This window comes from Acomys minous, assembly GCF_964271855.1.
Source record: "Acomys minous genome assembly, chromosome: 13".
Lineage (NCBI taxonomy): Eukaryota > Metazoa > Chordata > Mammalia > Rodentia > Muridae > Acomys > Acomys minous.
In genome coordinates, this window is record NC_140495.1 from 1,509,841 (window position 1) to 1,532,722 (window position 22,882).

General features: G+C 45.5%; 2 protein-coding genes across 2 annotated transcripts in view; one reads left to right on the plus strand and one right to left on the minus strand.

Annotated features, from left to right (window-relative positions):
- KIF15 (kinesin family member 15) overlaps window positions 1-18,688 on the minus strand; it is a 71,414-nt gene extending 52,726 nt beyond the window's left edge. The window contains exons 1-7 of the mRNA XM_084754776.1: window positions 18,607-18,688; window positions 14,570-14,612; window positions 13,945-14,110; window positions 10,829-10,905; window positions 8,943-8,980; window positions 5,846-5,943; window positions 3,188-3,367 (exon numbers count right to left, since the gene is read on the minus strand). Of these exons, the coding sequence (XP_084610902.1) occupies window positions 3,188-3,367; window positions 5,846-5,943; window positions 8,943-8,980; window positions 10,829-10,905; window positions 13,945-14,110; window positions 14,570-14,612; window positions 18,607-18,625 (621 nt within the window). The 5' untranslated portion in view covers window positions 18,626-18,688. The remainder of the gene's footprint in view (window positions 1-3,187; window positions 3,368-5,845; window positions 5,944-8,942; window positions 8,981-10,828; window positions 10,906-13,944; window positions 14,111-14,569; window positions 14,613-18,606) is intronic.
- Window positions 18,689-18,771: 83 nt separating this feature from the next.
- Window positions 18,772-22,304, plus strand: KIAA1143. Its single transcript, XM_084754464.1, has 3 exons — window positions 18,772-18,954; window positions 19,920-20,064; window positions 21,063-22,304. Exons 1-3 carry the CDS (start codon window positions 18,847-18,849, stop codon window positions 21,278-21,280), a joined length of 471 nt encoding a protein of 156 aa, XP_084610590.1. The 5' UTR covers window positions 18,772-18,846; the 3' UTR covers window positions 21,281-22,304.
- Window positions 22,305-22,882: the final 578 nt, after the last annotated feature.

Genomic DNA, 22,882 nt, shown 5'->3' on the forward strand with positions numbered 1-22,882 from the left:
TAAGACTAAACTATCTGTTCTTCAATCCCATCAGAGACTAGAGAAGGAATAAAACTTAAATACCTGAGTGAACCAAAAGTGCAGGTTAGCAGCTTCCAAAATGAAAAAATGACTGAGACAGTTTTCTACTGAACAGTCACCCAAAACTCTCTATAACGTTGGAGCATCATCTTCAGCCTTCTGTCCCAATATATCTGATGGACATATTTGCGAGGCAGGAGCTATTGAGGACTTGCTTACCCTGTCTTGGCAGAGTTGGGCCGTCAATTCCGCCCATTTTAGGCAGATTTCTGTCTGTGGCAGAAATGAGAACATTTTGCCCAGTGGCTTGTTTGTCACATTTGAAGCCATATCCATAAGGAGGCTCTTTGATGCTCACCATCTTCTTTGAGGTAGGCTGGGTGTTGCCAGGAGTTAACCTGTCTTATTGTCAAAGAATCTTTGGAATAATAAAAACATCTTTAAATGCCATATTCTGTAGGTCTCTGAGGCTTTTGAAGACCTTATTTAACTATTTTACCTTATATATCTATAGAATCATATCTATCTGTTAGACCTAGGATATATATTCTTGTGATAAAAATAGACTAGTAACTGACATGACCATGATTTGATCCACTAACAATTAGCTTGTATTATTTTATTATCCTAAACAACCTGCAATATCACTGTCAAGGTACTGGACGTAAACCTTGTATTATAACTGAGTTAGATACAATAGCTCATATTAGAGTACAAATATATATAATATGTATGAGTGATAATCTTAAATTTGAATTCTATACCAATGTATCCAAATTAAACTTATTTTGCATCAATATACAATATTTGGTTTTTCTGAGATGGGGTTTCTGTGTGTGGCCCTGGCTGTCTTGGACCTGCTTTTGTAGACCAGGCTGGCCTCAAACTCACCTGCCTCTGTTTCCTGAGAGCTAGAGTTAAAGGTGTGTGCCTTTGAACGCAACTCCTTTTTTTTTTCAAGTTACATAATACCTTCATGCTAAAATACTACAAAACTGAATAGATAAATGAAAAATATCTAGGAATACATAATTTATCAAAACTGACCCAAATAAGAAATAAGATGTCTGCACAGCTTTATTAAAGACTCTTCGCACACATCGACAGCCATAGGGAGGGGGCGTGGCTCATGGTGGGGTGCTGCTGACTGGGCATAAGGTCTGGGGTTGGTTCCTGCCACACATACAGAATGTTCTCCCAGAGTATGAGGTCCGCAAGATTCAAAGGACAAGCTCTGCCATGATTCCTCAGTAGGTACCATTCTAAATACACACTCCCAGAATCAGGTAAATAAGACAAGAGAAATAGAACAAAGGGAAATTACAGGTTGACATTAATCTTGAAATATTTGTGAAAAGCTGGACATGGTGGTGCACGCCTTTAAACCCAGTACTCGGGAGGCAGAGGCAGGTGGATCCCTCCAAGTTTGAGGCCAGCCTGTTCTACAAAGCACCCAGGGCTACACAGAGAAGCCCTGACACACACACACACACACACACACACACAAAGCCAAAACCAAATGACAAAACTAACCAAATAAACAAACAAAAACAACAACAAAACACCCCACTAAAAACTCTGTTGAGTATTTATCAAACTAATGTGTTGCGTTTCCATCAATGGCAGTAGAAAAAAAGCACAAAACAAAATTTAACAGGCACTCGTGATTTTTAAAAGGTAGGTGGCATGATGGTGAGTAGACAGTCTGTAAAAGCAGCTGTTGGCTGGGTGTGATGACACGCACTTGAATCTCAGCACTTAGGCAAAAGGACCACAAGTTTGGAACCAGCCTATTTGGTTGCATAGTAAGTTCAGCCTAGCCTGGATTTCTTAGTGATACAGTATCTCAACAAAACAAAACACAGATTTAAGTACAGCTGCACTCACTGTCTCTGGGAGTCCAAGAGTGAGCTACCCAGAGAGACCCTGTCTCAAAAAAAACAAAACAGCAGAGAAAAACAAAAAATAAAATAAAATAAACTAGTCAATCATGAGACAAAATAATAATGACATTCAGCATAAGCTCACTTTGAGAGATGAGCTAGTGACCTCAGAGAGGACACAGCGCCCTCTGTTAACTAGGCTCCTGATAGTGACATCAGAGAGGACACAGCACCCTCTGTTAACTAGGCTCCTGTTAGTGACATCAGAAAGGACACAGCGCCCTGTTAACTAGGCTCCTGTTAGTGACATCAGAGAGGGCACAGCGCCCTCTGTTAACTAGGCTCCTGCTAGTGACATCAGAGAGGACACAGCGCCCTCTGTTAACTAGGCTCCTGATAGTGGAGATGAACAGTTTGAACTGTGTGATGGGTTCCTGCAAGTTCACATTAACACTGCAAGCAGTCACTTATGTGCATGTGGAGATATATACACATATATATGTATTTTTTTTGGTTGGTTGGTTTTTTTGTTTTTTGAGACAGGGTTTCTCTGTGTAGCCTTGGCTGTCCTGAACTCACGTTGCAGACCCGGCTGGCCTCGAACTCACAGCGACCCGCCTGCCTCTGCCTCCTGAGTACTGGGATTAAAGGCTCGCACCACCACGCCCAGCGTGGCAATATTTTTATAAATTACATTTTACACTGCACCCACTTGGCAGCTCCAGTCCCAGAGGATCCAAATGGAGGCGCTCGTGGTGCACAGACAGACTTGCAGGCAAATCATCCATACACATAAAAGGAAATAAAGGGAAAAAAACATATTTGAAATCAATTGGCCATATTGGGCTCCTTAAAACGAGTGGATTTTTAGAAGTTCCTTCACTGCATTTCCTTGCCCCCTCACAACAGGAAAGAAAACACAGAAAGATCAGTGTTCCATGAGGCCCTTGCACAGGGAGCTCACAGGGCAACAGATACTGAAGAATTATCTCCCTTGGGATGTTTTTCAGATTGTTGCTAGAATAAACACCATCAAAGTCGTGCAAAGCCATCCAAGGCTCTCCCTGCCTCGCCCTCCCAAGTGCTGGGAGACAGGTGCGTAACCGTCTTGTCCAGCCCCAAACTGGAGCTCAGCTAGGGAGAATTCTAGAAAATGCTGGCACGCCTTAGTTCTCAACAGGCTGGCGCTACGCCCTTATGAAACAGGTGCAGTGGCTCTACCTTGGCTCTGAGAGCAGGGCGCTTTCCTGGCACGCCTGCTGCCTAACACGGCGCGGACCTACCTGATAGGCTTCAGCAGCCGAGGTCACCGCCTGCTCCACGGCCCCGACCACAAAGACGCCCTTCTTTATGTGCTCCCGTAAGTACAGCCCAGCTGACGCGGAGTCCAGCAGGTCGTATATCTGCTCGTTGTAGACCTCGATAAAGGAGCACTTGCAGAGGAAACTCTTCCCAGAGCCAGCCTGGAACAGACAGCTTCAGTGAGCACGCGGTTTTCCCACGGTCACCTCAGCGGCCACGAGCTATTTCAGGCATGCTCCTCTATTATCCTCTAGTATAAATAAAACATCAAAAAGCCAGTGAAAATAATCCACAAGACAAGTCTGAAACCCTGCTTAGTCTCTAGGCAGCAGCACCGCAGTCTGCAGAGGCACCGCAGCCGGCGTGCAGGCGCGAGGTGCGCTGCCCCGTGGGCTGCACGCTGTGCTTCTCACAAAGCTGTGGTCTTTAACACCTGTTACTGTGCTTGTATGTTCGGGCATGCTCCTGAGAGTCAGCTATCACCTTCCACCATCTGGGTCCCAGGGTTCGAACTCTGGTCGTCAGGCTTGGAGGCAAGCATCTTTATCCAATCAATCATATCATCGACCTAGATTTACTTGAAGCAAGAGTCATGTTCTTTAAAAGACTGAAAATAATATTCATCCTAAAAACCTATAAATTTGGAGCTGGAGAAATGACTCAGTGGGCAAACACTTGCAGTTCTTACAGAACTCCCAGGCTTGGTTTTCAGCACCCACATAGGTACTAACACTACCAGGCCCAGATCTGTTGCCCTCCTCTGGCCTCCACAAGCACTGTACACATTTGATGCACTTACATGCAGGTAAAACATCATCATATGTAAAATAAAAGCTTAAATAAAACTTTTTTTAAACAACAACTAGGGGCTAGTGAGATGGCTCAGTGGGTAAGAGCACTTGACTGTTTTCCCAGAGGACCCTCACAGACGCTCAGCACACACGTGGAGGCTCACAGGCATCTGTAATTTCAGGCCCGGGAAGCTGAGACGCTCTTCTGGCCTCCATGGGCACCAGGGACGTCCATGGTCCATAGACACACATGCTGACAAGACACTCAATATTCATAAAAATCAATAATTAAAAAGTTTTAATCGGGGCTTGGAGAGAAGGCTCAGAAGTTAAGAGCACTGGCTATTGTTCCAGAGGTCGTGAGATCAATTCCCAGCAACCACATGGTGGCTCACAACCATCTATAATGTGACCAGATGCCCTCTTCTGGCCTGCAGGCACACAGGTAGGCAGAGCACTGTATACGTAATAAATAAATACATCTTTACAAAAACAATAAAATAAAAATGTTTTAAGTTTAACCACAAAAATACATGGTGTTAAACTTAATTATTTTACTGTCACGTAGTAAGTCTAACTGCAATGTTAGGGATACTTCTGCCAAGGAATGAACAGTAAGCCAATGCTATAAAGCAATTTCCTTGATACACGAGTATAAACACCTGATGCCCAGTGTCCTAAACTCTGGAATCCACCAATCAAAACAAATGTAATCCCAGAGTGGTCCAACCTGGGAACCCGTGAGAGGGAAAAGACAGTGTCCTAGGATGACGGGACAAGACGACAGTGAGGTGCAAGCAAGTTCTGCCAACAAACTAGGGCGGGCCCACCACCAATGCACATGGCAAGGACGACATGCGTATCCCTAGTTACTTTACTGTTGCTATAACAAAACACAACCAAGACAACTTAGAAAAGGAAGGATTTATCTGGGCTTATGTTTCCACAGGGACAGAATCCATGACGGCAGAAAGAAAGCAGCTGCAGGAACACCAGAAGCTGAGGGCTCAAATCTCAAAACACAAGCAGGAGGGGACAGTGAACTGTGAAATGGTGTCAGACTTTCTCCAAAGCCCAGCTCCGATGACTCACTCCTTCCAACAAGGCCGCATTTCCAAAGCCTCTCTAAAGAGTGCAACCAAGTTTGGACCAAGAACTTAAATACCTGAGATTATGGTGGACATTTCTCGTTTAAATCACTGCACTCTATTTTTTCCTTGGTTGAGATTTTTCTATACACTTTTCTTTCATATAAATCATTGAGAGCCCCAGAAGCAGTCTGCTCTTTTGTATATACTAGCAATCGGGCTAGCCCTGAACTCTCTGTATATACTAGCAATTGGGCTAGCCCTGAACTCTCTGTATATACTAGCAATTGGGCTAGCCCTGAACTCTCTGTATATACTAGCAATCGGGCTAGCCCTGAACTCTCTGTATATACTAGCAATCGGGCTAGCCCTGAACTCTCTGTATAGATTAGGATGACCCGGAGCTTCTATGACCTTGAAATGCTGACCCTCCAGAGTGATGCGATCACGGGTGTGCACTCACACGCTCAGTTTTTGCCGTGCTGGGGATCAAACCCAGGATCTACTGCACGTTAGGCAAGCACTCTATCAACATTTGTGTGTGTGTGTGTTTAGCCTGCATGTATGCCTGTGTGCCATACATGTCTGGTGCTCAAGAGGCTAGCAGAGGTCAGATTCCCCCAGGACTGAAGTGACAGCTGTGAGCTGCCATGTGGGTGCTGGGAATTGAGTACGGGTCCTCTGGAAGAACTGCCACCGCTCTCTACAGCTGAGCCATCTCTCCAGCCCCCCAACATTTTGTTTTTATAGTAAGCTTTACCTTTTCTTTTTCACGATCAATTAAGGAAAACAAATATTCAAAACTTCGTGGAATTACTCCTCTCAGATTATGAGAAAAATTATCAGAGTCTGACGGACCTGAGAAAAATATAAAATATAACATAAAATATAAAATAAAACAAAAAACTTTTATTCTGAGAATCCTTCAAAATGGCAATACCAGTTGATGCAGAAATGAAACGACACATGGAACATCGTATAATCAACATCCTCGTTCTGCTTCAAGCAAGTTACATTTACGCCTGTGAGAGACACAGTAACAAAACTGTCCTTCAGGGAGACTGAAGGGAAGGCCCAAAGTAGTCACCAACGCAATTCTAAACCTAGGTGTGGCCTGACAGGGAAATCCATCCCCAGGCTAAGCTTAACCTCTTTCACCTGTCAGGTGCTGACACAGCTGTGCTCTGTCTGTGCATGTGACTTGTTTCCACAGCCTGTGGTGGTCTGAATGAGAACCGCCCACAGGCTCGCACGCCTGAGCGCTTGCTCTGCAGCTGGAGGTGCGCCTGGTGGAGGAGGTGTGCAGCGGGGATGGGCTCGCAGGACTCAAAAGCCAACAGCATCCCCAGTAACTAAGGCTCTGGGTCTCTGGCCTGTAGGTCAGATAAGAGCTCTCAGCCACTGCTCCAGCCCCAAAGCTGCCTGCGTGCCGCCACGCTCCCTGCCATGACAGTAACGAGCTGTAAGCCCCGATTAGCTCTTTATTCTATAAGTTGCCTTGGTCATGTTGTCGCCTCACAACAGGAAGCAAGACACAGACTGTCTGCTCTCTAAGCCATGCGCCACACTGTGTGTGTCTTAAACTTCAGGGTTTTTCAGCTACAAAATGGGAATAATAATGTCAATAACCAGAGTTGTTGGGGAGAATTGAAAGTCTGCAAATAAAGCACAGATAATTGTATGTCAAACATACACTGAATGCTAAAAATTAGGGTTCGCTACAATTTTTAACTGGGCAGTAAAAGCTGTGCTATTAAGAAGTATACAGTAATGACACCTAAGGAGGGGGTCGCGGGAAGCCGGCTCATAGCTGCCTGGCTGCATGGGCCACACACTGAGGCTCACACGTAGCAGCTGCAGTGGGGAAGGCAGGCTGCCTTGGAGACTGAGCCTTAAACCTACAGGGCCCAGCACTAGCAGATGACATGAAGAATGGATTGTATCGAGGGACACACACTCATGGTTACTTGCTTGTTAATGGGGAGAAATTCTCACACCTAGTGAAGTCGTGTGCTAACTGTGAAGAGCTGAAAAATCCCAGTATATAGGCCTACTTGGAAACTGCAACCCCAGCTTCTGCCAAGGACTATGTTCGGATTCCAACTTCCTAAGCCTGCACAGAAGCTGGACATTTGCAAAGCAAGGCTCCTGCTACCCCAGGCCTGCAGCAGCTGTGCTGACAACCGGCTGTTCCTCTTCACCCCACCTGCTGGGACATTCACTACAGCAGCTGCCAGCAACACCCTCTGAAAAGCGTCTCCTTGCCTACCAACAACTTCTGAGTAGAAAAAAAGAAACAGTGCGATGACTAGCTGGTGTGTGTTTCCTACAGACAACCACAGCAGTAATTGTAGTTAGAAAAGGTCTATGCAGGTTCAAGCCAAACAGAGTCCCAACAACAACAAGGGAGAAGTGGACATGGAGTTCCACCCAGAGCCAAGAGGCTCATTGCAACTGATACTCAGTCTTCTCCAAGTGAGTGCCATGGATATACTCATCAACCCCAGGGCAGGCCCTGTGCCCAGGAACAGCTAACATAAAGTGAACCTCATGGTTCTTTGTGGACTTCTTGCTTTTATTTATTTATTTATTTATTTATTTTAAGAAAGAAAAAGAAAGATAGGTGGTGGTGTGGCAGCAGACACCTTTAGTCCAGCACTCAGGAGGAATAGACAGGTGAAGCACTGCAAGTCTGAGGCCAGCAAAAACAACACAGCGAAACCCTGTTACAAAAGGGAAAGAAAAGGTGTAGCTGGGGGTGGTGATGCGCACTGGTACCGACTCTGAAACAAACCGATATAGAAGGTACTATAAATAATAGTTAAGTATGCCCCACAGAGCAAAGGAACTAACAGAAGACTGGTGTGCACAAGAAAGGTCCAAGAAGGAACAAAAACCTCACAGGAAAGGCGTGTGCCCCCACTGCACGGAGAAGCTTGTGCATGGTCTTCTAAACTGTACCTTAAGGTACAAGCTAAGCCAGGCAGCGGTAGCATTTGCCTTTAATGCCAGCACTCATGACGCAGAAGCAGCTGGAGCTCTTGAGTTCAAAGGCAGGCTAGTCAACATAATTCCTGGATAGCCAGCAATACAGAAAAACTCTGTCTCAAAAAAGAAAAATAGAAGAAGAAGAAGAAGAAGAAGAAGAAGAAGAAGAAGAAGAAGAAGAAGAAGAAGAAGAAGAAGAAGAAGAAGAAGAAAAAGAAAAAAAAACCAAAAAACAACAAAAAAAAATCAAACCAGCTGTGGAGGGCACAGCTGGAAGCCTTACTTGGGAGCTGGAGACTTTTAGGAAGATGGAGGGCCACCTCACCCTTGGCCACACAGTAGGCTTGAGACCAGCCTGGGCTACAAGATCTTGTTGGGTGGATGTGAGGTGGTGTCTCTAGGGAGGGAATCCACAGAAAGGAAAGGAGGAAGGAGCTAGGCAAGTGCTTACACCATTAATCCCAGCCACCACTCCAGAGGAGGGACTGTCAGAGGAACGTCAAAGCTGGCCTGGGCTGAGAGAGACAGAGAGACAGAGACAGAGACAGAGAGAGAAGGGAAGCAGTTATAACCAGTAGGAAAATAACATTAAATACATTGTTTTTCTGTAAAATTTCATTTGTAGACATTCCAAAGCAAGCAAACCTAAAGAGGATAACAGTCACAGTGTCATAAATAACAGCATAGCTAGGCTGGGAGCTAGATAGCTCTGTGCCAAGCCCTGAGCTGAGGAAAAGAGCTATAATTAGGATTAACAAACAGACTGTCTAGGAACTCACAACCTGGTAGAAACATGGGCAACATCCCTATTTTTATGAGATCGACATCAGAGAAGTGCACTTACCCAGCAAACCCTGGTCCTTACTTACCCATCATAGTGAACGTCTTCCCTGAGCCAGTCTGCCCACTGAAAAAGGAAGGTGTCTGTGTTATCTTCACACACACTTCACACCCTTCTGATTTACTCTGCTCTACTAGACTGTGACGGGGTGATCCTCTCCAGAGTGCTCTGGAACCTTCCTTCCCTTAACTGCACCTCTGGTATCTCAGTCAGCACACAGGGTTCCCCTGTGAAACAGCACTCGATGTCCTACAACTAATTTTCTGTGGACCAGGCTGGCCTCAGACTCAGAGCTCCACCTGCCTCTGCATCGTGAGTGCTGGGGTTAAAGGCCTGAGCCACCACCGCCCGGCTGCCTGCCTCATGTTTTATAAATACTACAACAGTATTTTGTGGATACAGAATCTTCTAGCATACTTTATTCAACCAGAATCAATTAGACTCCTGTTCCTAATTTTTGCTAAATAATGTAGTAATTTTGAAGTTCTCTGCCTTGAAAAGACATTGAAATGTCTTTGTTTTAAAATAAGTTTAAGGGCTGCACAGTAGAAAATGCCTTTAATTCCAGCATAAAGCAGAGAGACAGGCAGATCTCTGAGATCTATATGATCATCTAACCAATAAATCTCTCATTTATCTCCAAGTTCTACCCACAAACAGTACAGGAATTTGAATTAATATATTAATGAATGCACCTTAGATGAAATATTCCTACAGAGTTGGACATAGTGGTCCACACCTTTAATTCCAGCACTATGGAGGCAGAGGCAGGCGGATCACTGTGAGTTCGAGGCCAGCCTGGTCTACAAAGTGAGTCCAGGACAGCCAAGGCTACACAGAGAAACCCTGTCTCAAAAAACCAAAAAACAAACAACAATAAAAGGAATTGTATATAAATTTATAGTCAGTATTTTTCTCACAGTGATACACTTTGATTCTGTGACTGCTTTATATATGCTCATAAGTGGATAACAGACAGTACAAGGTTCATCACCAACACTGAGGGTAATTAACCCTGTGGTCACCGGAGTAGAGCTGGACCTCAGCATGAGCTCATTAGCATAATATCTACGTGTGATGCAGGGACAGCTCCAGATCCCTGAGCAGACACAGAGGTACATGTGTACACTCCTAGCCCTGTCTGCTAAGAAAGCCTCAAAACAGTCACTCCAACAGTGATAAGTACATCTAGGAGCCCAGATTTTGGTTTCTCATTAATATTTTTCAACAAAAGGAACCAAGGTTTGAATGATTCTAGAACTAGGATAACAAAATATAAGAGCTTGGGATGTAATGCAGCATAATAAACAAGGAAATGCTCAAAACCCAAAGGGTAGGATGTGCCAAAGGGTAGGATATGTCGAAGGGCTCAGAAATCTCAAAGAGCTCCAAAGAGCAAGGTGAGGGATATGTCACTGCATTACAATATGAAGCATAATATAAATATACATGACTATATATCATATAAACAAATAAATAAACAGGTGGAGAAACAGAGAAACTTTACACTCAGAAAGTTCTCCTGTTACAGAGGTGGAGTCCGCCCACTCTACCGTGACTGTGCAGGTCAGGCTGACTATCACAGGAGTCTCTGTGAGGACTGACAAGCAAGAAGAGGCAGAACGCTGCCCTGTGAGCGTGGAAACAGAGAGAGTGGCTCTGACCCAAGTAAAACGAATGGGCTCTGGACGCTGGGAAAGGAGGGACATATCTCCCTGAACAGCTCCCAGAAGAACGAAGGTCCAGGAGCAACCATCTTAGCCCAGTGAGACCCACGCTGGCCTTCTGACTTAGAGAACTGTGAAATGAATCTGTAATTTTATGCCACTAAGTTCGAGTGCTTTATTAAGGCAGCAGTAAGGAGAAACTAAGACAAACACTACCACAGCTTTATAGAGACAGTCAACCACTTACTATGCAAAGATGGTCCCGTTATAACCGCTCATGCAAGACTCCACGATGCTTTTAGCCACTGTTGAGAATACAGACTCCTACAAATACAAGGACCAAGCATGTTAGAAAACACAGTTGACCTATGATTACTTGAAGGTTGCGTTTACTTTAGGAAAATGGCTAAGTCATATAAGATGATAAAAGGTAAAAGAACAACTATAATGAGGTCCAGCAATCTCCAATACAATCGTAGATATAAAGTGTGTATCTTTTGCTTTGGAGCAACATGATCAGGGAAAGGTAAAAATCCTGACCACTTAGCATCATCTGAGAAGCCTAATATAGCGTCAACTTTACTGTTTTAACCTCATCAATTTCTATATTATCACAGGTGTTGATACTGCTTATAAATTTATTTCAATTCTTTGGGTATATACATATAGTGTGTGTCGCACGCACGTGACCGTAGGGGATGCAAATGACACCTTAGCTATTATCCAGTGTAGCTCTTATTTGTTTGATTTTGAGACAAAGTCTACTTGACAAGTAGGCAGCTGACGAGTGAGGTCCCCACGGTCCATGTCTCTGCTGTCCCACCACTGGAGTTACAAGTACAGGCACCAAACCTGACTTGGTTTACGCTTGGGGATCTGGAGACTGAGATGGGGTCCTTAGTACTTTATTGACTGCACTGTCTCCCAATCATTACACTTTTTAAATAAAAAACAGACAAGCAAAACCTCTCGAAATTAAGAAAAGAGAGCTGGGTGTGGTGGCGCACACCTGTAATCCCAGCACTTGGGAGGCAGAGGCAGGTGGATCGCTGTGAGTTCGAGGCCAGCCTGGTCTACAAGGCGAGTCCAGGACAGCCAGGGCTATACAGAGAAACCCTGTCTTTGAAAAAAAAAAAGCAGGGCATTGTGATGAAGGCCTTTAATACCAACCCTAGGGAGGCAGAGGCAGGTGGAAGTTCAAGGCCACCCTGGACGGCACTGTGAGTTGCAGGACAGCCAGAGTTACATAGTAAGACCCTGCCTTAAAAAGAAAGGAAGGAAGGAAGGAAGGGAGGGAGGGAGGGAGGAAGAAAGGGAGGGAGGGAGGGAGGGAGGGAGGGAGGGAGGGAGGGAGGGAGGGAGGGAGAAAAAAATGGGGGGAAGTGCATGCAGATGACTGGAAGCAGCTCAGTGGGCAGAAGCACTGCGGGCTGCTCTTCCGGGACCTTAGTCCGGATCTCAGCACCCACAGGGCAGCTCATAACTGTCTGAAACTCTAGTTCTAAGGAATCCTACAGCCTCTTGTAGCCTTAGAAGGCACTGGGCACACATGTGGTGTGCAGGCAAAACACTCATACATATGAATAATAAATTGATTTTGGGGGCTGGAGAGTTGGCCCAGTGCTTATGAGGGTGGCACATGCCTTTAATCCTAGCACTCAAGAGGCCACCCTGGTCTACAAAGAGAGTTCCAGGATAGCCAGGGCTATATAGAGAAACCCTGTCTCAAAGAGGAAAAGAAAATCTCAAAGAAAAACTTTAAGTGCAAGCATCTAAATTTTAGACAGAACTTTATATATTACATACATTATTCTGTGTGTTAGCACAAAATTCATAGCTCTATATTTTCTTCACGAATTTTGTCACTATTTTGTACTTAAAGTGTTTTTATTTTATTTTTACTTATAAATAGATGCAGTTTATCAGCAATGCAGGAATTCTTTTCCTATACCGTCCATAAGCTACACGTGGCTATTGAGAGCCTGATATAGGTCACTAGTCCAAGTAGAGAGGTTATATAGGTGTAACTATATAAGAGATTTTGAAGATTGAATCAACAAGGACGGAAAATATCTTAATAGTTTACATTAATTACATATTGAGGTGGTATTTTGAACACATTGAGTTAAATAATACATATGACTTATTAATTTTACCAGTTTCTTTTCCCCCACTGTGTCTACCAAGGTATTTTAGGTTTTGGAATAGGCTATCTTGTATCCCTGGGGACTGGGCATGCAGCTGAGGATGTCCAGGATCCTCCTGCCTTCAGCCTCTCAGGGCTGGGCTTACAGACACAGGCTCCCTGGCCTACCTTCAGCCTCTCAGGGCTGGGCTTACAGACGCAGGCTCCCTGGCTTGTCTTTCAGAAATGAATGGGATGTATGTGACCAACTGACTGGGGAAGGCCAACCTTGAGTGTGGCTAGGGTCCTGACAGAACAGAGTTAACCTGAAGTAACATTGCCCGTTGTCATTTCCAGCAACCACTAAGAATCTGGTTCAAGGGGGTGGGGAGGTAGGTGGCACACCTGTAATCCCAGCACTTGGGAAGCACAGGCAAGCAGATCGTTGTGAGTTCAAGGCACCCAAGGAACCAAAATTTTATTTATTTATTTTTTAAAGACAGGGCTTCTCTGTGCAGCCTTGGCCATCCTGAACTCCTTTTTAGACTAGGCTGGCCTCAAACTCACAGAGATCCACCTGCCTCTGCCTCCCAAGTACTGTGATTAAAGGCGTGCGCCACCACCAGCCAGCTCAAAACTTAGATTTTTTTTAGTTTTAATTAACTTAAATTTAAATCACCATGTGGCCAGAGGTTACTGAAACGGGGTTAGGTAGATATTATGTATTCCCATCACTGCAGGAAGTTCTGTCAGGCAGTGGTACTACATCTGAATTAAATCGGCCTTAGTTAGAAAAGCAGTTACTGACGTGACAGTAGTCTTTTTAACACTGTGTGTGTAGGAACCCTGGGAGGTGAGCTCTCCCTCCAGCCTTTGTGTGGGTTCTGTCGTCTGAGCTCAGCGCCTGAGACCTGGCAGCAGGGACTTGACCCACTGAGCTGCCTTCACTCGCTCACAGTTGTCCTCATTGTCATCTTACACTGAAGCTGCTGTACTAGTGACTGTTCCCGTGGCTCTGAAGGCCTTGTTCATTCTCAGTGCTGTGCATAAAAAGGAACATACACCAGGCTTGTGTGATTCTGGGGCAAAGTTTAAAGAACAAAAAAGGCAACTGCCTAGTAAAATTAGATTAAACATATTTATGGAATGTTTTAGCTTTCTTATCTGAAATCTATCAAACTACTGAATCCCAGCACTATATATTCCCAATGACAGGGTACGTTTCCAGCGACCGCTACCTGAGTGGTGTCCATGCCCGCAACATAATCAAACACAAAGGTCTTGGGGTCTGGGTTGGAGTGCAGCCGGAGAGTCGTCTGGGAGAGCGCAGACAAGCAGAAGCTCTGCTCGCCATCTGCAGGAGGACGGATTCGCACAAACACCTTGATGGCATCTCCTTCGTTACTAAAGACAGAAGTAACGGGGTAAGTTTCCTGGGGAAAGACCTGACTCTCACACTGCCTGTAACATGCCTATGATGAGCCCAGGTCCTGGGCCTACTCCACTGAAATTTACCCCGTTTAAATTTTCATATAACTGACTACCTTTACAGATTGATTTCCCAATAGATATCCTCACAAACTTTTACTGCAAATAATGTAAAGGCAGTTACTTCAAGGAGCTCAGCACAGTGCTTCCTGTCATGTCCCTCTCACTACTAAGTCTTTCCAAGGAATGATCATGCCCCTCACCCCATAGTTTTCCTGGTAACTGGTAAGGTTTGGGGAAATACGCAATTTTCCTCTACGTGTAGCTGGTTGAAGACAAGCTACATTTTGCAATAAGCATCTGAGCATACTAACGGCTATCTTAGAGATACTATATCCTTATTTCTCCATGTTCATCAGCAAGATTTCTTCTTACCTTGGCTGGCTAGCATGAGAGTTCGCCACATTCCGTAACTCAGCTAGAAAAGAGGACAGATCGACAAGGGTAAAAGGGCAAAAATAAAAGAGCAAAACGTACACCACAGCTGTTAGGCTGCAAGTCCCTGCAGTCTGACCTCAGTAACTTACCGTATCTTACACGGACATCTGAGCTAGCTCACTACCAATACTGCACCTGAACAAATGGCCAGGCCCAAGAAAAATGATTTACACTGTAAACTTTACTAGTTAATAAAACAATGAGATGCATGCTTACCCATTCTAATATGGATCCTACACAAATGGCTCATAGACTAGTAACGTCCCCTCAACTACTGTACAGCTTGTACCCTCTCTCCGCTCTGCTCTCCTCTCAGGAATTGGTCCAGAGACCGCACCTGATAGCGTCTGTTTGCAGTGTATCTAAAGGGCTTCTCTGCGGGTCCTTTGTGATCTGGGTAAATTCTTTCGGGGCGGGAGGTTTCAAGACAGGGTTTCTCTCTGTAGCTTTGGCTGTCCTGGAACTCACTCTGTCGACCACTGACCTAGGTAAATTCTTTACCACCTGTATCACCTTTCTTTTCTGTGTCGTTTCGTATGACAAGACCATTAGAGGTAACTATAATTGCATTATGTACTAGATGCAAAGGCCTAGGCTGGGTGACCAACTAAGGAAAACATTTATCATGGCAATCTTTTCCTTAGCTGCTCACACGCATCCTTAGCGTCATCAGAGCCCTCATGTCCATATCCACTTTGGCCTCAGTCCTTCTCCCCATTTCATCCCAGTGCATTACACTGGTGACACTGTTCCGTCAGTTTAAATGCTAGGTAGCTGACGACACCCCTCTGCCTCCAGAGTCCTACTTGATAATCTCCATTTCTGTGTTTAGTAGAAATGTTTCAGACTTATGTGCCCACAACTGAGCTCTCTCCACTCAAATGTGCTGCTACAGCGATGACCCCATGACGCCAGCACCCCAAGATCCCAAGCCAAGACAGACTGACTGCAGCTACAGGAAGCAAGTGTTGTACATCCTAGGGGCACCTGTGCCCTTCACACTGTGAAAATGAGGCAGTCTGCTCAAAGCGCCAAGTTAGACAGCACAGCCTGAGGTCCCACCCACTGGACAAGCAAAGGGTCCATGACACTATCCTGCAGCTGAATCTACATATGCTGTGATCTTCATCTCATGCTTAGGAATCTTGACCCTGCCAAGGGGACCCTGGGGAGGAGGTCAGGCTCTCCTCCTTTACAACACCCGTCACGGCCAACTGTAAACATCAACTTCCTTTACCAGTTTCTATTTTCTGATTTCTTTTGTAAGGCAGAAGTTATGGACCTAAGTGCCTGGTGACACTGCTTCCTCTCAGCAAATGACAACCTTGTCTTTCCAAGCTCCTCAGGCCTAAGCCACCCTCTTCTTACTCTGTGAGCACAACGGGCTCTCCTCCCCTCCATCCTCTAAAATCTTAAATTTTTCTGAGGGGTTCATGCAGGAAAAGGGGGAAAGCAGTCCTGATGCCAGAAGGAAGCGGCAACTGCATCCAAAGAAGAGACGCCGGCAGTCTGACTACTGTCAGAACACCGAGCAGCACAGGCTGGAACCAGCCCCTGACATGGTTCTAAGTGTCCCTTACCGTCTAATTGAACCTCAACTCCATGACAGGGCTGCAAACATGGACTCGGGGTCAGCACACCTCTCTGCTCCTCCTTCCTATGAGGTAAGTTTGAATAATCTCCTTCCTCAGCTTTTCACTATCAAATGTCCATCTAATTGACAAACTGATGGCCAAGATCAGCCCGCCAGGTCTGCCAGACCTAAAAGCAACTCCACCTTTCCTCATTCTTCATATACAATCTATCAGCAAATACTTGATTCTAGCTTAAAAATCTACTGCCACCACCGTGGAATAAACAATCATTTTTTAAATTGGGTTATTACAAGTCTCCTTCTTTTATTCCCTTAGCCCCAGCAATTGTCATGTTAATCTAGCAGGCAGAATGATTCTGTTTAAAAAAAAAAAAAAAAGAGGTCAAAGAAAGGCCAAATAAGAAGTGAGATTGACTTCTAGAATGGCAGTGTGAGGGATGAACTTCACTGACCCACAACCTAGTAAAATTGATGAGACAGGGAGGGAGTGGGGGAGTAACACCTCCAAAAATGTCTCTGAAGGCAAAGAACAAGGAAACATCTACTCAAGAAAGTGAGAGCTCAGTCGGAAAGGTGAGTCAGTCATCTGAATTGCGGCCTGCTCCCTCCTCTTCCAGCTGATAGAGGCAGGCGAGGACGCCCACAGCATCCAGGAACTCGGGAGGCCCCTATCTGCAGTCCCAAGCGCAGGACTTCCTGCCGAGGAATCTGGTACTGGGATTTCCCACGTGGCCTCTAGTTAGCCTCTGGCAAGGCTAAGCCCTGGCAGGCACAGCTTCTGCCCAGGCAGAGAGACAGGCCAGAAGCAGGTTGCCTGCCACAGCGCCTCAAAGAAGCCTGTTCCACCCATCTATAACAGACCATGGAGAAATAGTATTCACAAAGACTCTAGGCATTGTTTTGTTTTTAAAGGATAAGATACCAGCTATTCTGAAGGAACAAATGGAGTAAATCCACTAGGGGCTTAAACTTTGGGTGTAACAAGTACCAAACTCACACCTCATATCTTGTCCTCAAGACAAACAATTCAAACTGAAATTAAGTTTATACTCTAGGGAACCTGTGCTATCCTGAAGTTTTCTCTAAGTTTAATTATAGCAAGATAAAGAGTTTCAACAGTTACATGTGTCATAGCAGACCACCCCTCTAATCTTGACTCAGAACACTGAGACAGGAGAATCAAAAACTGGAGGCCAGCCTGGGCTACACAGAAAAAGCCTATGTCAAACTTCCAAACTGAACCGAGCTTACACTGGCATTCCAACTCATTCAGAGGCGAAGTCGCCACAGTCACCTGGCATCTCCTGCCCCGGCTCCGCCCACCTCCACAGCTCCTTCCCACCTGCTCCGCTGCCGCACTCCACCCCAACAACCCTGCTTCTGCTATTCCTCAAACAGGCCACAAATACCCAACAAGTTCTCAGCCACTGGACGACAGACTGCACAGCAAAGTGATCTGGAGAGAAGGAAGCATGGGCAGTGAGCCCTTGGGTGGCAAGCCACAGCGAAGCCTGGGAGACTCCAAACAGCCTGCTTAGCTGGCTGAGCTGAGGAAAAATGGTTCAGAGTTTGGGAAAGTAAACGCAGCTAGAATCCAGGGTACCAAATAAATAAATATAAATAAATAAACTTTATTAGTTCACGAGGAGCACAGGCACTAGATCTCCGCAGATCTCCTTAAGTGGTCAAATATCAATAGTCATGTGCGAACAGGTTTCTAAGTTAAAAAGAATCACAAAAGAAAATGCAGTTGTCTCAGCTGTATCACAATGCTTGGGTTCAAGTGACTTTTTGTAAACTCTGACACGCCGCCGATACCATTTCTTTCACCAGGTAGACACCATGACATCTCGTATGACTTTTGAAAGGAAAGAGGTGTACACGATCCTATGTCAAAGGCCACTGTCAGGCTCCTGCGATGACTGCATACGACCCCAGCTGCTGTATTTTATTATTAGCTAATCTCTCGGTGTACTTTAGCTTACAGAGCACAGTTATCTACAGGGTTCTGTGCTACGATGAAATTCCGGTTTCAGGAATTCGCGGTCTTGGATGGAGACTGGGAACTACCGCAAAGAGACAGTAGCAATTCGCTTTAAAAATCCCCGCCTCTGAGGGCAGGTCACCGAAGGGAACGCAAACCCCTTCCACTCGAGAAAGTCAGATTTGTCTGAGCAAGCAGCGAGTGGCGAGTGCAAGGGCCCGCCCTCAGGACACCCCGACAAGAAGACAGCCCGGAAAGCGGGGGCCGCGCTCCGTGCGGGACTCGGCTTCCCATGCACGCGCCGCCGTCACCCTAGCGGGGCGCTCCAGGGATGCCGCCCCGTCACACCGCCACTTGCCAGCGCCATGAGCTCGCGAGGCCGACTCACAAACTTACTTTTACAGCCCGGGCCCATGGCGACCTCGGCCCCGGATGCGCTACGCCGCGAAAGCCAGAGTCCTCCCGCCAAGATGGCCGCGGATTTAAATTTGGCGCCGCTCACGCGCCACGCCCCCCCACGGGGGCGCCGTCTGGTGACGTCATGGGCACTGTGACGTCAGAAGTCGGCGCGGGCGACTGCCGCTCTGTACCCGGTCCAGTGTGTAGGGGCTGCTGCTCTTGGTCGTCGGAAGCACCATGAGCAAGCGGAACCAGGTGTCGTATGTGCGGCCCGCCGAGCCCGCCTTCCTATCCCGCTTCAAGGAGCGAGTCGGCTACAAGGAGGGACCCACCGTAGAGACCAAGGTGAGCCCGAGGGGGTCTACGCGCCACTTCCGGCTGCTCGGGGCCCCTGTCACCGACAGGTCCCCCACTCAGGGCCAGCCTGACCGCAGGTGCTCCGGGAGTGCTGGCTCGCCGAGCGCGGGTCTTGAAGATGGCCTAGCGCGTAGTGTCTAGCTAAAACAGTTTCCATGTCCTTCCTTTCTCACCTGTGGATCTCACTTTCCGTGAGTGAAGTGGTTGAAGCGAGGTCCCCCCTTTTTTCAGTTGTGTAAACCGAGGCCACTTGATAAAATGAGTCGGACCTCGAGCCTTTGGGGGACCCATCCGGGATTAGCAGAATCCTTGCCGTTTGTCTCAAGATAGGGAAACGGAACAGTACTTCTCAAGGAGTTGGATAAAGAAGACGCCTTTAATTCCAGCACCCAGGAGGCAGAGGCTGGTGGATCTCTGTGAGTTCGAGGCCAGCCTGGTCTACAGAGTGAGTTCCAGGACAGCCAAGGCTACACAGAGAAACCCTGTCTCGAAAACAAACAAAAACAAAAAGAAACAAAGAACCAAGGTAGTTTGGCCTGCCCTGAGTGGGAAAGAGAAATAAATCCCACTGGACAACTGGCCCAGGGTGATTGGCAGGTAGACCTGTTTTCTAAAGTGTTGAAGATAAGCTCCTTGGAGTTAAGTAAAATTTCATTTTAATAGTTACCCATTTCATTTCACTGGGTTTTGGTAGTGGTGGTCTTTTCTGGTTATTGGGGTTGTTTCTTTGTTTTCCCAATATAACCCTGGATGTCCTGCAACTCACTCTGTAGACCAGGCTGCCCTCAAACTCACAGAGATCTGCCTACCTCTGCCTCCTGAGTGCCAGGTTTAAAGACATGCAGCAGCACTGCCCAGCCCATTTCACTTTAATAATTACAGTTGCTGACAGTGGCAGTGGTTGTGTTTGGTTAGAGGTTAAGCTCTACACATTATATTTACATTTGTTGTAGAAAATCCAGCCTCAGCTCCCAGATGAAGATGACAATCACAGCGACAAGGAAGATGAACAGCCTCAAGTAGTAGTTTTAAAAAAAGGAGACCTAACAGCCGAAGAAGCCATGAAAATTAAAGCAGAAATAAAGGCTGCCAAAGCAGGTATGTCCAAAAATAATTTGATTTTTAAAAATTATTATTTAAGGATCATGAAGTAGGTTTTTTTTTTTTTTAGTTGAATAGAATGGTTTGAAGAATGTGGTCGTCAGTTCAAGCATTGGCTCTTGTACCAGATATGATCTTCAGCAATTGATTTCACCTCTGTGCTGCAAGTTTCCCCTGACTGAAATAGAGACAATAAATGGCCTACCTTAGTACCCTATTAATAAAGTAGGTCAACTTGTCAGGAAAGGTCTGTGTCATTAACTAGTGCCTGCAGCATGCTACGTAATGCACTTGTATTACCCCTAAACACCTGGTACTTTGTTGTAGGGAGAAACACTGTGGTTCTAAACACAATTCAAAATTCACCCTGATGATGGGGCTGGAGAGATGACTTAGTGGTTAAGAGCACTGGCTGCTCTTCCAGAGGTCCTGAGTTCAATTCCCAGCAACCACATGGTGGCTCATAACCATCTATATGTGATCTAATATGTACTGTTTAAATAATAAGCAAATAAATCTTTAAAAAAATTTCAGCCCAGTGGGGTGGCACACGCCTCTAATCCCAGCACCTGGGAGGCAGAGGCAGGTGGATCACCGTGAGTTCGAAGCCGGCCTGGTCTGCAAAGTGAGTCCAGGACAGCTAAGATAACACAGAGAAACCCTGTCTGGAAAAATAAAAAATTCACCGTGATGAACTGGGAACACAGCTCAATGTTTAAGTACCCTCCTAGCATACCTGAGGCCCTGATTTCACACCATGGCTTTCTTCATCTTTACTGTGGTCAGTTGGGGACTAACAATATTATGGAAAAGGTTTTTTTGGTTTTTATTGACTGACTGCATGTGCTGGGTGGGCTGTAACCAAAAGCCGTAGAGAAGACCAGATTGACATAGTGAAGGCCGTCAGTAAGTATGGTAGTAGTTTCTTGCCAGTTGACTTTTTGTTAACAGCAAATAATGAGAAGAAAATTCTTCAATTATCTTTTTTGTCACAGGTGAAGAAGAACCACCTCCAGCTGACGGAAGAATCATGTATCGAAAACCAGTCAAGCGCACCTCCGAAGAAAAGTGTTCTGGGTTAACAGCCAGCTCCAAAAAGAAGAAAACTAATGAAGATGATGTAAAGAAGCAGAATTCAGTAAGAAAGAACTCACAGAAACAAATAAGAAATAGCAGTCTCCTTTCTTTTGACAGCGATGATGAACATGAATAAGCACCGATGTTGTGGACTTGGTTTCCTTTGAAAGCAATGAGGTATTTTTCAAAGTATTAGTTTTCTTATATCTTAAGGTAACAATTTCCACTAGTACTACAGGTTTACTACAGGAAATTTCAAAATTACTGGACCCAATTTCCTGAAGTAAAACCTACCTGTCAATGTCCTTTGTCTGAAAATACTAGGCATTGACTGCTGTTACATTTTATCACCTCCCATCTATGGGTATGTGTATATATGTGTGTATATGTATATATATGTGTACATATATATATGTAGATTATATTTTTAAACAAAACTGAGGTTGTTATATAGGTTCCTTGTCCTGATTCTTACTTAGAATTATGTTGCTAGAATTTTCTGAAGTTGCTTATTTAAAAATCTAACAACGCCGGGCGTGATGGTGCACGCCTTTAATCCCAGCACTCGGGAGGCAGAGGCAGGCGGGTTGCTGTGAGTTTGAGGCTAGCCTGTCTACAAAGTGAGTTCAGGACAGCCAAGGCTACACAGAGGAACCTTGTCTCAAAAAAAAAAAATCCAAGAAAATCTAACATCACTGGGCTGGAGAGATGGCTCAGAGGTTAAGAGCACTGACTGCTCTTCCAAAGTTCCTGAGTTCAATTCCCAGCAACCACATGGTGGTTCACAACCATCTATAATGAGATCTGGTGCCCTCTTCTGGCGTGCAAGCATACATGCAGGCAGAACACTATACACAATAAATAAACCTTAAAAAAAAATCTAACATCATTAATAGCAACAAAAGTTTACAGCTTTGTATGCTTACATCTAAAAAAAAAAAAAATCAGCTGAGGGCTGGAGATGGCTCCAGTGATTCAGAACACTTGTTGCTGCAGAGAACCCAGGTTCTGTTCCCAGCACCCTCTTGGCAGTTCACAACTGCCTGGTAACTCCAGTTCTGGTGGATCAGACGCCACCTTCTGACCTGCACAGGCACATGTAGTACACGTACAGATACACAGGAACACATGAGTGCAAATAAAAACTCTTGAAAGTGCTAACTCATAAAACTTTCCTGAACTTCTTATGTGGCATCAATTAATTCTACAGTTATTAGTCCCAACCCGGAAACACACTGACATCTGCTTTTGGTGCACTATGTACTTTCATGAGCATCATGTGGGCATAAAGTTATTGTGTAATTCAAACACTGATGTCTGTATCCTCCATATCTAGTTGCAATCCTAGTTGCTCTGAGAATCTCTCTGCTCAGTGCTGTGTAAACATTGTCCCCTGAGATGCCAATGAAGCAGATTATAGCCCATCACTGAGCAGGGAAGAGAACAGGGCTGGACTTGCTGCCAGCCAGGGGAGGAGGAGGAGGAGGGAGAGGAGGGAGTAGGGGTTCAGCCATGGGAGAGGTCCAGGGGAGACCAGGGAGAGGAGCTGGAACAGAGAATGCCATAAAGTGCAAGTGTCTCTGGGACTTATGCTTAGAGGAAGCCAGACTAGCCTACAGGGTTAGGAATAAAGTAATTACTGTTCAGTTGTTGTGCCATGAAGCTTGTTAAATAAATAATATAATAGATTCTCAATTATTTGCAGGATATCTAGGTTAAGAGAGAAGCTGAGAAACAG